General features: G+C 50.7%; 1 protein-coding gene across 1 annotated transcript in view; it reads left to right on the top strand.

Annotated features, from left to right (window-relative positions):
• LOC116954770 (src kinase-associated phosphoprotein 2-like) overlaps window positions 1–14,416 on the top strand; it is a 53,076-nt gene that overhangs the window by 35,282 nt on the left and 3,378 nt on the right. The window contains exons 6-11 of the mRNA XM_032975555.2: window positions 378–461; window positions 3,900–4,024; window positions 4,552–4,615; window positions 5,396–5,569; window positions 12,722–12,829; window positions 13,757–13,872. Of these exons, the coding sequence (XP_032831446.1) occupies window positions 378–461; window positions 3,900–4,024; window positions 4,552–4,615; window positions 5,396–5,569; window positions 12,722–12,829; window positions 13,757–13,872 (671 nt within the window). The remainder of the gene's footprint in view (window positions 1–377; window positions 462–3,899; window positions 4,025–4,551; window positions 4,616–5,395; window positions 5,570–12,721; window positions 12,830–13,756; window positions 13,873–14,416) is intronic.

Here is a 14,416-nt window from a genome sequence, read left to right as displayed (position 1 = left end):
ATCGACATCGGTACGATCATTATCGTTTTGATCATCGTTCGTTATCTAAATTATCATCTTTTTTCGTCATGGTAACCATCGTCGTCGTCATCACCATCATCGTCGTCGTCATTATCGTCATGGCAACCATCGTCGTCGTCATTACCATCATCGTCGTCGTCATTATCGTCATGGAAACCATCATCGTCGTCATCACCATCATCGTCGTCGTCATAATCGTCATGGTAACCATCGTCGTCGTCATTACCATCATCGTCGTCGTCATTATCGTCATGGTAACCATCGTCATCATCATCGTCATCATCGTCGTCGTCACTATCGTCATGGTAACCATCGTCGTCGTCATGATAGGCTCACCGCCGTGCGTGTGTGGACAGATCACAACTTCTTCGTGGGTGAGTGGCAGAGGCGGTGGTGCGTCCTCAGCTCCAACGCCCTCTACTACTACGGAGACCGCAAAGGTAGTCCCGGACTCAGTCCCGCACCTCTACTACTACTACCATTACTACCACTACTACCATTACTACTACCACTACTACTACCATTACTACTACTACCACTACTACTACCTCTACTACTACTACCACTACTACCACTACTACCATTACTACTACCACTACTACTACCATTACTACTACTACTACCACTACTACTACCGCTACTACTACTAGCACTACTACTACTACCGCTACCACTACTTTTAATACCGCTACTACTACTACTACCGCTACTACTACTACCACTACTACCACTACTGCTACTACTGCTACCACTACTACTACTACCGCTACTACTACTACCGCTACTACTACTACCACTACTACTACTACCACTACTACTACTACCGCTACTACTACTACCGCTACTACTACTACCACTACTACTACTACCACTACTACTACCGCTACTACTACCGCTACTATTACTACTATCACTACTACTACTACCGCTACTACTACCGCTGTTACTACTACTACCACTACTACTACCGCTACTACTACTACTACCGCTACTACTACCGATACTACTACCGCTGTTACTACTACTACCACTACTACTACCGCTACTACTACTATCGCTACTACTACTACTACCGCTACTACTACTACCGCTACTACTACCGGTACTGCTACTACTACCGCTACTACTACTTCCGCTACTACTACTCACACTACTGCTGCTACTACTACCCCTACTACTACCGCTACTACCACCGCTACTACTACTGCTGCCACTATCACTACGACTACCGCTACTACTACGACTATTTTCTATTTTACTAATGATGACCCACAGACTCACATAGAGGCTCATAGACTCACATGGAGACGCAGACATAGAGACCCACAGACTCACAAAGAGACGCATAGACTCGCATAGGGGCTCATAGACATAGAGACCCAAAGAAACACATAGACTTACGTAGAGTTGCATAGACTCACGTAGAGACACAAAGACTCACATGGAGACGCAAAGAATAAAAAGGGACTCATAGACTCACGTAGAGACTCATAGACTCACATAGTGACTCATAGACTCACATAGAGACTCATAGACTCACATAGAGACGCATAGACTCACATAGAGACTCATAGACTCACATAGTGACTCGTAGACTCACAGAGACTCATAAACTCACATAGTGACTCATAGACTCACATAGAGACTCATAGACTCACATAGTGACTCATAGACTCACATAGAGACTCATTGACTCACATAGTGACTCATAGACTCACATAGAGACTCATAGACTCACATTGAGACTCATAGACTCACATAGGGACTCATAGACTCACATAGAGACTCACATAGAGACTCATAGACTCATATTGAGACTCATAGAGACTCATAGACTCACATAGTGACTCATAGACTCACATAGAGACTCATAGACTCACATTGAGACTCATAGACTCACATTGAGACTCATAGACTCACATAGGGACTCATAGACTCACATAGAGACTCATAGACTCACATAGAGACTCATAGACTCACATTGAGACTCATAGAGGCTCATAGACTCACATAGTGACTCACAGACTCACATAGAGACTCATAGACTCACAAATAGACTCATAGACTCACATAGAGACTCATAGACTCACATAGAGACGCATAGACTCTCATAGACTCACAAAGAGACTCATCGACTCACATAGGGACGACTAAGATAAAAACATCGAGTTGATGTTGTTGATAATGACGATGATGACGATGTTGACGATATTGATGATGATGATGAGGTTGACGATAATGACTGATCATAAGATTTACGACGATGATGAGGTTGACGATGATGAAGTTAATGATGTTAATGATGACGACGATGATGACGAGGTTCGTGATCCATGCAGCCGCGTGCCCGCGTGATGTGTAACGGCCTCCATGGAGGCCTTACCGACCCACGTCTCCCCCCCCGTTAGCCGCTCACTGGAGCCGAAAGAGGAGAGAGACCGAGGCCAGTTACTCATTCCCCCGATCGTTCAAGCTGCGTAAACAACAACAACAACAAACAGCAACACGAACGAAGCCACGCTTGCACGCTTGGGTGGAGTGCGAGGCCACTCTGCCTTCGTTGTGTGTAATGAACACGCGAATTCCACACACAAGGTGTATCCTACCACCACCATCATCACCATCATCATCATCGTGATCTCATTAAATGCCAAGCCATTCACGGATTACCCTCTATTCTTGTACAGAGGAAATTCGTTTTCACGTCCATACGGTGTACAGGAGTTTTTGATTGAATGTCTATTGGCTTGCGTTTCGCCCTTGTGATGGGACTTTGTAGGATGAGCGTTGAGATTTATAGGGGACACAGGTTGACCAATAGGGTCTGATTTGGTCTTATAAGGCACTGATAAGGGGTTGACAGGTATGGGATCATCATCATCATGATCATTTCGTCAAGGAGTAGAACACCGGTGACGATTATTTGAACCAGTCCTGGGCCTCCCCTAGGTCGACTCAGCCTCAAACGAGTACCTGTTGCGATGTGTAAACGTCGTCACTGGGGAGACAAAGACGGTCGCGCGTGGTGTTGGCCACCCACCCCCTCGTGTGCCGTGCCGGCCTTCATAGGTGCTCGCAAACAGCACTTGATCCTACAGTCTGTTACAGGCTACACGGGAGACCTTTGTCTTTGTGAGTGTGCGTGGAGACTCCACTAGAGTCGTCAGTCTCAGCAGTGATGATGACGATGATGACGATCATCATGATGACGATGATGATGATGATTACAATGGTGCTGATGATGGTGGTGATGATGATAATGATGATTTTGATGGTGGTGGTGGCGGTGGTAGTGATAATGACGACGATGATGGTGACGACGATGACGACGATGATGATGGCTATGATGGTGACGACGATGATGACGACGATGATGATGACGACGATGATGCTGACGACGATGATGACGACAATGATGGTGACGACGATGATGGCGATGATGGTGACGACGACGACGATGGTGACGATGATGATGGTGACGACGATGATGATGATGATGACGATGATGATGATGATGATGACGACGATGATGATGACGACGATGATGGTGACGACGATGATTATGACGACGATGATGATGACAATGGTGATGATGACGACGATGTTGGTGACGACGATGGTGACGATGATGACGACGATGATGGTGACGGCGATGATGGTGACGACGATGATGGTGACGACGATGATGATGATGACGACGATGATGATGACGACGATGATGATGACGACGATGATGGTGACGACGATGATGATGACGACGATGATGATGACAATGGTGATGATGACGACGATGTTGGTGACGATGATGATGATGACGATGATGATGATGACAATGGTGATGATGACGACGATGTTCACGCTGCCCCTCCGTCTTACAGACAAGCAGCAAAAGGGCGCCGTGCCTCTGGCCGGCTACTCGCTGCGCGCCACCGAGGCGAATCGCAAGGACAGGAAGAGCTGCTGCAGCTTCGAGCTGTCGGCTCACGAGAAGCGCAGCTTCCAGGTTCGACTCCGCTCCGTGAGCTGTGGGGAGCTGTGGAGCTCAGCAGCTCAGCTCAGCAGCTCAGCTCAGCAGCTCAGCTCACCAGCTCAGGCCACCAGCTCAGCTCACCAGCTCAGCTCACCAGCTCAGCAGCTCAGCTCACCAGCTTAGGCCACCAGCTCAGCTCAGCAACTCAGCAGCTCACCAGCTCAGCTCACCAGCTCAGCAGCTCAGCTCACCAGCTCAGCAGCTCAGCTCAGCACCTCAGCTCACCAGCTCACCAGCTCAGCTCACCAGCTCAGCAGCTCACCAGCTCAGCAGCTCACCAGCTCACCAGCTCAGCTCACCAGCTCAGGCCACCAGCTCAGTTCACCAGCTCAGCTCACCAGCTCAGCTCACCAGCTTAAGCCACCAGCTTAGCTCAGCAGCTCAGCTCACCAGCTCAGCTCAGCAGCTCAGCAGCTCACCAGCTCAGCAGCTCAGCAGCGTGTGTGACTCTAGACTGCGTTGTTGCTGTTGTTGGTAACAAAACGTCCACCTCGTTTCAGTTTTCCACCTCCTCCCCCGACGATGCCCGTTCGTGGATGAGTTACATCCGCCAAGTCATCCGGGGTACGTGCGGTTTGCTGTTGTTGTGGTTGCTGTTGTTGTGGCTGTTGTTGTTGTGATTGTTGTTGTGGCGGTGGTTGTTGTTGTGGCGAGTGTTGTTGTGGCAGTTGTAGCTGTTGTTGTTGATGTAGCTGTTGTTGTGCCTGTTGTTGTGGTTGTTGTTTTTGTGGCGGATGTTGTTGATGTAGCTGTTATTGTTGTTGTTGTGGCTGTTGTTGATGATGTAGGTGTTGTTGTGGCTGTTGTTGTTGTGGCGGTTGTTCTTGTTGTGGATGTTGTTGATGCAGCTGTTGTTGAGGCTGTTGTTGTTGTTGTGGTGGTTGTTGTTGCTGTTGTTGTTGATGTCGCTGTTATTGTTATGGCTGTGGCGGTTGTTGTTTATGTGGCTGTCATTGTTGTTGTTTTGGCGGTTGTTGTTAATGTAGCTGTTGTGGTTGTTTTTTGTTGTTGTAGCTGTTGTGGTGGTTGTTGTTGTGGCTCATAATATATGTTGTGTGTTGGAGAGTCAAACCGGTGGTGCTGTACTCGTGACGAATTGGCACGTTCTGCTCTCGTGACATAACGTCACTAATTGGCTGTGTCGGGTGGTGCCGGGTTTAACGACACATTTTAATATTTACGCGATCTAACCCGCCCCCCACCCCCCAAAAAAAAAACATCGTGGATGATATTGGCCGCGAAAGCCCCATTACGTGTTAAACTGTTGCTGTGGCTATTGTTGTCGTGGTGGCTGCTGTTGTTGTTGTTGTTGATGTGGCTGCTGCTGTTGTTGTTGTGGCTTAGACTTACGCTCCTCTGTGATCGAGGAAGAGGAGGACGAGGATGAGGATGGTGGGGAGCTCTACGATGACATCGATCCGATAGAGCAGGTCAAGGCCACACCGCCAGCAACCATCATGCACAAGGAGGAGGTGGTGGTGGATCCAATCGATGAGGACATCTATGAACTCCTGCCAGGTGATGATCGTGGTGGTGGTGGTGCTGGTGGTGATGATGGCGATGATAGGGTGATGATGATGATGAGAAGGTGATGATGGTCATGATCATAGTGATGATGGTGATGATGATGGTGATGATGATGATGGTGGTGGTGGTGATGATGGTGGTGGTGATGATGATGGTGATGATGGTGATGATGATGATGGTGGTAATGGTAATGATGGTAATAATGATGATGGTGGTGGTGGTGGTGATGATGATGGTGACAACGGTGGTGGTGATGATAATGATGGTTATGATGATGATGATGATAGTGATGATAATGGTGATGATGGTGATAATGATGATGGTAATAATGAGAGTGATGATGGTGATGATGGTGGTGATGGTGGTGATGGCGATGGTGGTGATGATGTTGAAGGTGGTGGTCGTAATGATGATAGTGATGATAGTAATGATGATGGTGATGATGATGGTGGTGATGATAATGGTGATGATGGTGATGATGATGGTGGTAATGATAATGATGGTAATAATGATGATGATGATGGTGGTGGTGATGATGATGGTGACAACGGTGGTGGTGATGATAATGATGGTTATGATGATGATAGTGATGATAATGGTGATGATGGTGATGATGATGGTAATAATGAGAGTGATGATGGTGATGATGATGGTGGTGATGGTGGTGATGACGATGGTGGTGATGATGATGATGATGAAGGTGGTGGTCGTAATGATGATAGTGATGATAGTAATGATGATGGTGGTGATGATGGTGGTGGTGATGATGATGATCGTGATTATGGTGGTGGTAATGATGATAGTGATGATGGTGGTGATGATTGTGATGATGGGGGTAGTAATAATGATTGTGATAGTGATTATGGTAATGATGATGGTGGTGGTGATGATGATGGTCATGATGATTACGATAGTGATGATGGTGATGATTTGGAGTAAAATAAAGCGCTGATGTTAAATGTCAGGAGGGCAAGATCACCATAACCTTCATCAGCAGAATCACCATCGTCATCATTATTATTTTGAGATGCTATGGCATCGTTCTCATGCCAATTGGGGCCGGTGCGATTAGTCATTCAGCGAATCAATTACAATTAACTATAATTGTAATCAACTACTTTTTTTAAATGATCTATCACTCTGGGGAAGCCACAACGCTGCGTCCTGAAGATGGGAAACTCCCCCCCACCCTCCAGCAAGCCACGCCCAGTGTCACGTGGCTGGAGATGCCAGATGACATCACCCAGCACATGCCGGGCAGAGGGCCGGGACCGGTTCAGATATTCGTCACCAATGTTGGCCTGAGCGAGAATCGAACTCGTCAGGATCGCTCATCACTGTGCGTCCACTTCTCATCCACTCACCACCACCACCCATCAACCACCCACCACCACCCATCACCACCCACCACTCAACTCACCACCCACCATCACCCATCATCACCCATCACCACCCACCATCACCCATCACCACCCACCATCACCCAACTCACCACTCACCACCCAACTCACCGCCCACCATTACCCAACTCACCACCCACCATCACCCATCACCACCCACCATCACCCAACTCACCACCACCACCCATCACCACCCACGATCACCCACCTCACCACCCACCACTCAACTCACCACCCACCATCACCCAACTCACCACCCACCATCACCCAACTCACCACCCACCACTCAACTCAACCACCCACCATCACCCAACTCACCACTCACCACCCAACTCATCACCCACCACTCAACTCACCACCCACCATCACCCATCTCACCACCCACCACCACCCATCACCACCCACCATCACCCAACTCACCACCCACCACTCAACTCACCACCCACCATCACCCAACTCACCACCACCATCAACCCATCACCACCCACCATCACCCAACTCACTACCCACCATCACCCATCTCACCACCACCCATCTCACCACCCACCACCCAACTCACCACCCACCACTCAACTCACCACCCACCATCACCCATCTCACCACCACCCAACTCACCACCCACCACTCAACTCACCACCCACCATCACCCATCTCACCACCACCACCCAACTCAAAACCCACCACCCACCACTCAACTCACCACCCACCATCACCCATCTCACCACCACCACCCAACTCACTACCCACCACTCAACTCACCACCCGCCATTACCCATCTCATCACCACCACCACCCAACTCACCACCCACCACTCAACTCACCACCCACCATCACCCATCTCACTACCACCACCCAACTCACCACCCACCACTCAACTCACCACCCACCATCACCCAACTCACCACCCACCACTCAATTCACCACTCACCATCACCTAACTCACCACTCACCACCCAACTCACCACCCACCATCACCCAACTCACCACCCACCACTCAACTCACCACCCACCATCACCCATCTCACCACCCACCACCACCCATCACCACCCACCATCACCCAACTCACCACCCACCACTCAACTCACCACCCACCATCACCCAACTCCACTACCCACCATCACCCATCTCACCACCACCACCCAACTCACCACCCACCACTCAACTCACCACCCACAATCACCCATCTCACCACCACCCAACTCACCACCCACCACTCAACTCACCACCCACCATTACCCATCTCACCACCACCACCCAACTCACCACCCACCACTCAACTCACCACCCACCATCAACCCATCTCACCACCCACCACCCAACTCACCACCCACCATCACCCATCACCACCCACCATCACCCATCACCACCCACCATCACCCAACACATCACCCACCACTCAACTCACCACCCACCACTCAACTCACCACCCACCATCACCCATCTCACCACCCCCACCCAACTCACCACCACCCAACTCACCACCACCCAACTTACCACCCACCACTCAACTCACCACCCACCATCACCCATCTCACCACCCGCCACCCAACTCACCACCACCCAACTCACCACCACCCACCATCACCCATCTCACCACCCACCACCCAACTCACCACCCACCACTCAACTCACCACCCACCATCACCCATCTCACCACCCACCACCCAACTCACCACCCACCATCACCCATCACCACCCACCATCACCCATCACCACCCACCATCACCCAACACATCACCCACCACTCAACTCACCACCCACCACTCAACTCACCACCCACCATCACCCATCTCACCACCCCCACCCAACTCACCACCACCCAACTCACCACCACCCAACTTACCACCCACCACTCAACTCACCACCCACCATCACCCATCTCACCACCCGCCACCCAACTCACCACCACCCAACTCACCACCACCCACCATCACCCATCTCACCACCCACCACCCAACTCACCACCCACCACTCAACTCACCACCCACCATCACCCATCACCACCCACCATCACCCAACACATCACCCACCACTCAACTCACCACCCACCACTCAACTCACCACCTACCATCACCCATCACCACCCACCATCACCCAACACATCACCCACCACCCAACTCACCACCCACCACTCAACTCACCACCCACCATCACCCATCACCACCCACCATCACCCAACACATCACCCACCACTCAACTCACCACCCACCACTCAACTCACCACCTACCATCACCCATCACCACCCACCATCACCCAACACATCACCCACCACCCAACTCACCACCCACCACTCAACTCACCACCCACCATCACCCATCACCACCCACCATCACCCAACACATCACCCACCACTCAACTCACCACCCACCACTCAACTCACCACCCACCATCACCCATCTCACCACCACCACCACCCCATCTCACCACCACCACCCAACTCACCGTTCACCACCCACCACCCATTTTGAGAATTCACCACTCACTACCTCCACCCATCTCACCACCCATCCCAGCATGCACCCCCCACCCCCCACCCACCGCTCGCTATTCACAAACTCGACGTGACAGCAGCGAGCCCGAGAGATGATTGCGCGATCGGGACGACGTTCCGGCTGCGCGCCCCCTCGCTCCGCGGGTTGCCCGTGTGGGGATGACGCAGAGTGCCACGGACAGCGGGGAGCGGGACAAGTGACCCCTCCCTTCACCCCCCAATCTCCCTCCATCCCCCCCTCTCCCTCCCCCCTCCCTCCACTCCCTCCCTCCATCCCCCCTCTCCCTCCCCCCTCCCTCCATCCCCCCTCTCCCTCCCCTCTCCATCACCCCCTCTCCCTCCCACCTCCCTCCATTCCCCCCCTCCCTCCATCGCCCCCTCTCCCTCCATCCCCTCTCTACCTCCCACCTCCCCCCTTCCATCCCCCCTCTCCCTCCCACCTTCCTCCATCCCCCCCCTCTCCCTCCCTCTCCCCCCTCTCCCCCTCCCTCCCTCCCTCTCTACCAAAGCCCCACCACCCCGCACCGGCCGTGTGAGTATCAGGAATTCTCTCCCCAGGGCGTCTCTGTCCCATGAAGTTTTTGCCACAAAAATTGTTTTTGTGGCCTTGGGTTTCAAAACAACGGCTCGGTCTCGTGCCCCACTGCGCAGTGATACGGGGGGGGGGGGCAGAGGGCGGAGCTACACGAGCAGTGGGTGGGGCTAGCTGGGTGGTGGGCGGGGCTAGCTGGGCGATGGTCGGGGCGAGCATGGTGGTAGGCGGAGTTACGTGGGTGGTGGGTGGGGCTAGCTGGGTGGTGGGTGGGGCTAGCTGGGCGATGGTCGGGGCGAGCATGGTGGTAGGCGGAGTTACGTGGGTGGTGGGTGGGGCTAGCTGGGTGGTGGGTGGGGCTAGCTGGGCGGTGGGCGGGGCTTTCTGGGTGGTGGGCGGGGGGAAGCTGGGTAGTGGGCGAGGCTGCCTGAGTTTCAGGTTATTTATTTTGGTATAGCCCTGTGAGCCATTCGGCTCTTGAATCGGGTGCAACCACAACAAACAAAAAAACAAAAACACGAACAAGAAAAACATCTTAAAGTGACTTTGTGACTGTGCAAACAGAAAATCCCAGAATAAAAAAGCAAAATTTTCCTGAAAAAAGCACCGTACAACAACGCTGTGCAAAAAATCCCAGTGGGATGCAAGTCAAACAACAACAACAACCACAAGACAACTTAGATTAAGGCCATCAGTGTAACTCCGTACTACAACAAAACAAACATGTCCAAACCAAAAAAACGTTTTCCAAATCACCAAAAAATAAAGCCATAATTGCAACATAACAGTGATCAAAGGGACTGTGACCGAATCTTTACAATAAACTACATAAATAACATGTAACACCAAATACTAGAGCCATAGCTGGCTGCATGAGTTACTCCACAACAACAGAGGCATCAGTCGGAGTATCAAATTTTTCAATGCACCTTTAAGATCAGCACGCTAAATCAAAATACAGATAATACTTTGCAGCGTCATCCGGAGCAAAACATTTTATTTTATTTTACGCCCATGAACAGCAATGGCAGCTAGGGGTGTACAACTCCTCTAGAGCAGTTTTGAGAGAAGATCTCATTGGTAGCGATTCAAGTTGCAGTTTATTGGCAATAGCATTCCAGACTCTGGGGGCATCAATAGCAAAGGCCCTTCCTCCAGTTTTTGTACGGCAATAGGGAATGTGAAGCTGGTAAATGAGCGAAGACCTGAGGTCAAATTAGTTCTTTGAAACAGAGAGGAGATCCAGCAGGTAGTCTGCGGATTCTTTTGTAAGTACATCGTGAATAAATAAGATATGGTGCAAAAGCCGTCGAACATTAAGAGATGTTAAGTTTGACCCAATGTAGAGATCACAGTGGTGAGTCCTATATGGGCAGTTCAATGTAAATCTTAAGGCCGAGTGATAGATGGAATCAATTCTAGATTTAAAGCTTTCGTGACTGCTAGGATCCATACTCTTTGGTTCTATTGGGTAAAGTCACGTAGGTGAAAATAAAATAACAAAAAATCACGATGAAGGCCGCTTGTGTTGTGGCCGAAACGTCGTGATTTTTTGTTATTTTATTTTCACCTACGTGACTTTACCCAATAGAACCAAAGAAGATGGAATCAAGCTTCTTCAGTACAGTACTTGGGGCTGATTTATACACGATGTCACAGTAGTCAAGTAGAGGCAGTGTGGTAGCTTTTATCAATTCCAAACGGAACATTGGGGGGAAGCAGTGCTTGTGTCGATACAGAAAACCAATTTTTATTTTAGTCTTTTTACCAATATAATCAATGTGATCTTCAAAATTAAGTTTTGAATTCAGGATGACCCCAAGATACTTATAGATCTTGACTTGCTCTATTTGATAATTATTTAAGGAATGTAATTGGGGAAAAATAACTTTCCTGCTTTAGTCCCGGTGAGAAGCATAGCACCTTAGTTTTGGAGGTATTCAGGACTAGTTTAAGAGCAACTAGCTGATGTTGTAGTTTGTTGAAATCACCCTGTAGCTTAGCAATCACGTCATCCGGAGAGCGGCCAGCAGTAATCAGTATCGTGTCATCTGCAAAAAGATTTACCCTGGAGTGTGATCTTCAAAATTCAGTTTTGAATCCAGGATGACCCCAAGATACTTATAGATCTTGACTTGCTCTATTTGATGATTATTTAAGAAATGTAATTGGGGAAAAATAACTTTCCTTCTTTAGTCCCGGTGAGAAGCATAGCACCTTGGTTTTGGAGGTATTCAGGACTAGTTTAAGAGCAACTAGCTGATGTTGTAGTTTGTTGAAATCACCCTGTAGCTTAGCAATCACGTCATCCGGAGAGCGGCCAGCAGTAATCAGTATCGTGTCATCTGCAAAAAGATTTACCCTGGAGTGATCCAGGTCAGTGCCCGAGTCATTGACATAGAGAGGGAGCAAAGCAGTGGGCGGGGATACTTGAATAGTGGGCGGAACTACATGGGCAGTGGGTGGGACTACTCGTGAAGTGGGCGGGACTACGTGAGTAGTAGGCGGAAACTACTTGGATAGAGGGCGGGGCTACTTGATTAGTGGGCGGGGTTGCCTGAGAAGTGGGCGGTGGCGGGGCAAATGTGAGTGGCCGGAGGGGGGGGGGGGGGGGAAGAACTTCATCCACTCATCCAGCAGTGGATTGATCATGACTGCTGCCGGCTGATGATGTTGACCGCATCGTCTTTTTTTAATTTTTGTTTTCGTCTCCGACAGAAGACGACGAGGAGCCGGTGGCGGTGACGCGGACTGACGCAGCCAAAGCGGCCCAAGCCCCACCACCTCCCGTTGCCTCCAAGCCCGAGCTGAACTCAGCCACTGAAGGTAGCGGAGCGCGTGGCGCTGCGACTGAACGGTGATAGGCGGGCCACCCCACCGTGCCACCCCACCCGAGTTCCACTCCCGCTCGCGGCCACCAACACCAGCGAGGAGTATCCCAACCGCTCCTGTGCACGCACCCCGCCCCCCACCCCACCCCAGCCTCATAATAGCACGTGGATGCGATGTGCAAACATCAGACTCACACAGAGACTCACATGGAGAACCACACTCACACATAGACTCACACAGAGACCCAGAGACTCACACGGAGACCCAGAGACTCACACGGAGACCCAGAGACTCACACGGAGACCCAGAGACTCACATGGAGACCCACGTTCACACAGAGACACATAGACTCGCACAGAGACCCAGAGACTCGCACAGAGACCCGCACTCACACAGAGACCCATAGACTCATGCAGAGACCCATAGACTCACATAGAGACCCAGAGACTCACACGGAGACCCAGAGACGCACATGGAGACCCACGCTCACACAGAGTCCCATAGACTCACACAGAGACCCATAGACTCATGCAGAGACCCAGAGACTCGCACAGAGACCCACACTCACACAGAGACCCAGACTCACACAGAGACTCGCACAGAGACCCACACTCACACAGAGACCCATAGACTCACAGAGACCCATAGACTCACACGGAGACCCACAGACTCACACGATGACCCACAGACTCACACATACCCACGATGCACATGGAAACCCAGACTCCATTTGTCTTTCTGTCCATCTTCCTATCTCATCAAATTGTTTCTCTGCTCATCTCCATATCTCATGGATCCATCCACCCACTTCTCTCTCTCTCTCTCCATCTCCCCCATCCCATCTATCGCACCCGCTTCTCCCTGTGTCTCTCCACGCATCCCTCCGTCCGTCCGTCCGTCTATCCGCGTGCTCCCCTTCAGCGTGGGACGCGACGCAGCAGTACAACAACTTCTACCAGGGCCTGTGGGACTGCTCGGCCGACTGCGTTGACGAGCTGTCCTTTCAGCGCGGAGACCTCGTCCACGTGCTCAGCAAGGTGCAGCGCCGCGCGCCACCGGTTCCAGCACCACCTCTAAGAAAGAAAAAAAACAAGTCCATTGCCTCAGTTGGGCTCTGCGTGGTGGGCTGGGGCTTGGGTTTTAATCTGATATGATGCCGGTTGTAACTAGTGGCGAAACGTCGTATTTTTAGAGTGTGGCTTTTGTGGGTTTTACTCTCCAACACACAACCGGTGGCGCTGTGCTGGTCACGGATTGGCCACGTTCTGGCTACGTGACAACCCCTTACTAGTTGGCTGTGTCGGGTGGTGGCGGGTTTTAACGACACATTGATATTTGGACGCGATCTAACCGCCCCCCCCCCAAAAAAAAAACTGGATGGGTTTTAGTTTTGATTCGACTCGTGTGAATGTTGTTTGGGTGCTTTGTTAACCTTTTATTGTTTACTTTGCACTCCTATCGTGTTTTTTATTGTTGTAACGGCACTGCTGCTGGACATCTATGAAAGAAAGAGCTTGATAGCTTATCGAATTCCTCCTGCAGTAAAAACACAAACTCCGATGATGATTATTTCACACGGTA

Source organism: Petromyzon marinus, chromosome 56 (genome assembly GCF_048934315.1).
Source record: "Petromyzon marinus isolate PM22_M1 ecotype Great Lakes invasive population chromosome 56, UKy_Petmar_22M1.pri1.0, whole genome shotgun sequence".
NCBI classification, from domain to species: Eukaryota; Metazoa; Chordata; class Hyperoartia; order Petromyzontiformes; family Petromyzontidae; genus Petromyzon; species Petromyzon marinus.
The sequence above is the reverse complement of the archived record's forward strand: the minus strand, read 5'-3'. Positions and strand labels throughout refer to the sequence as shown.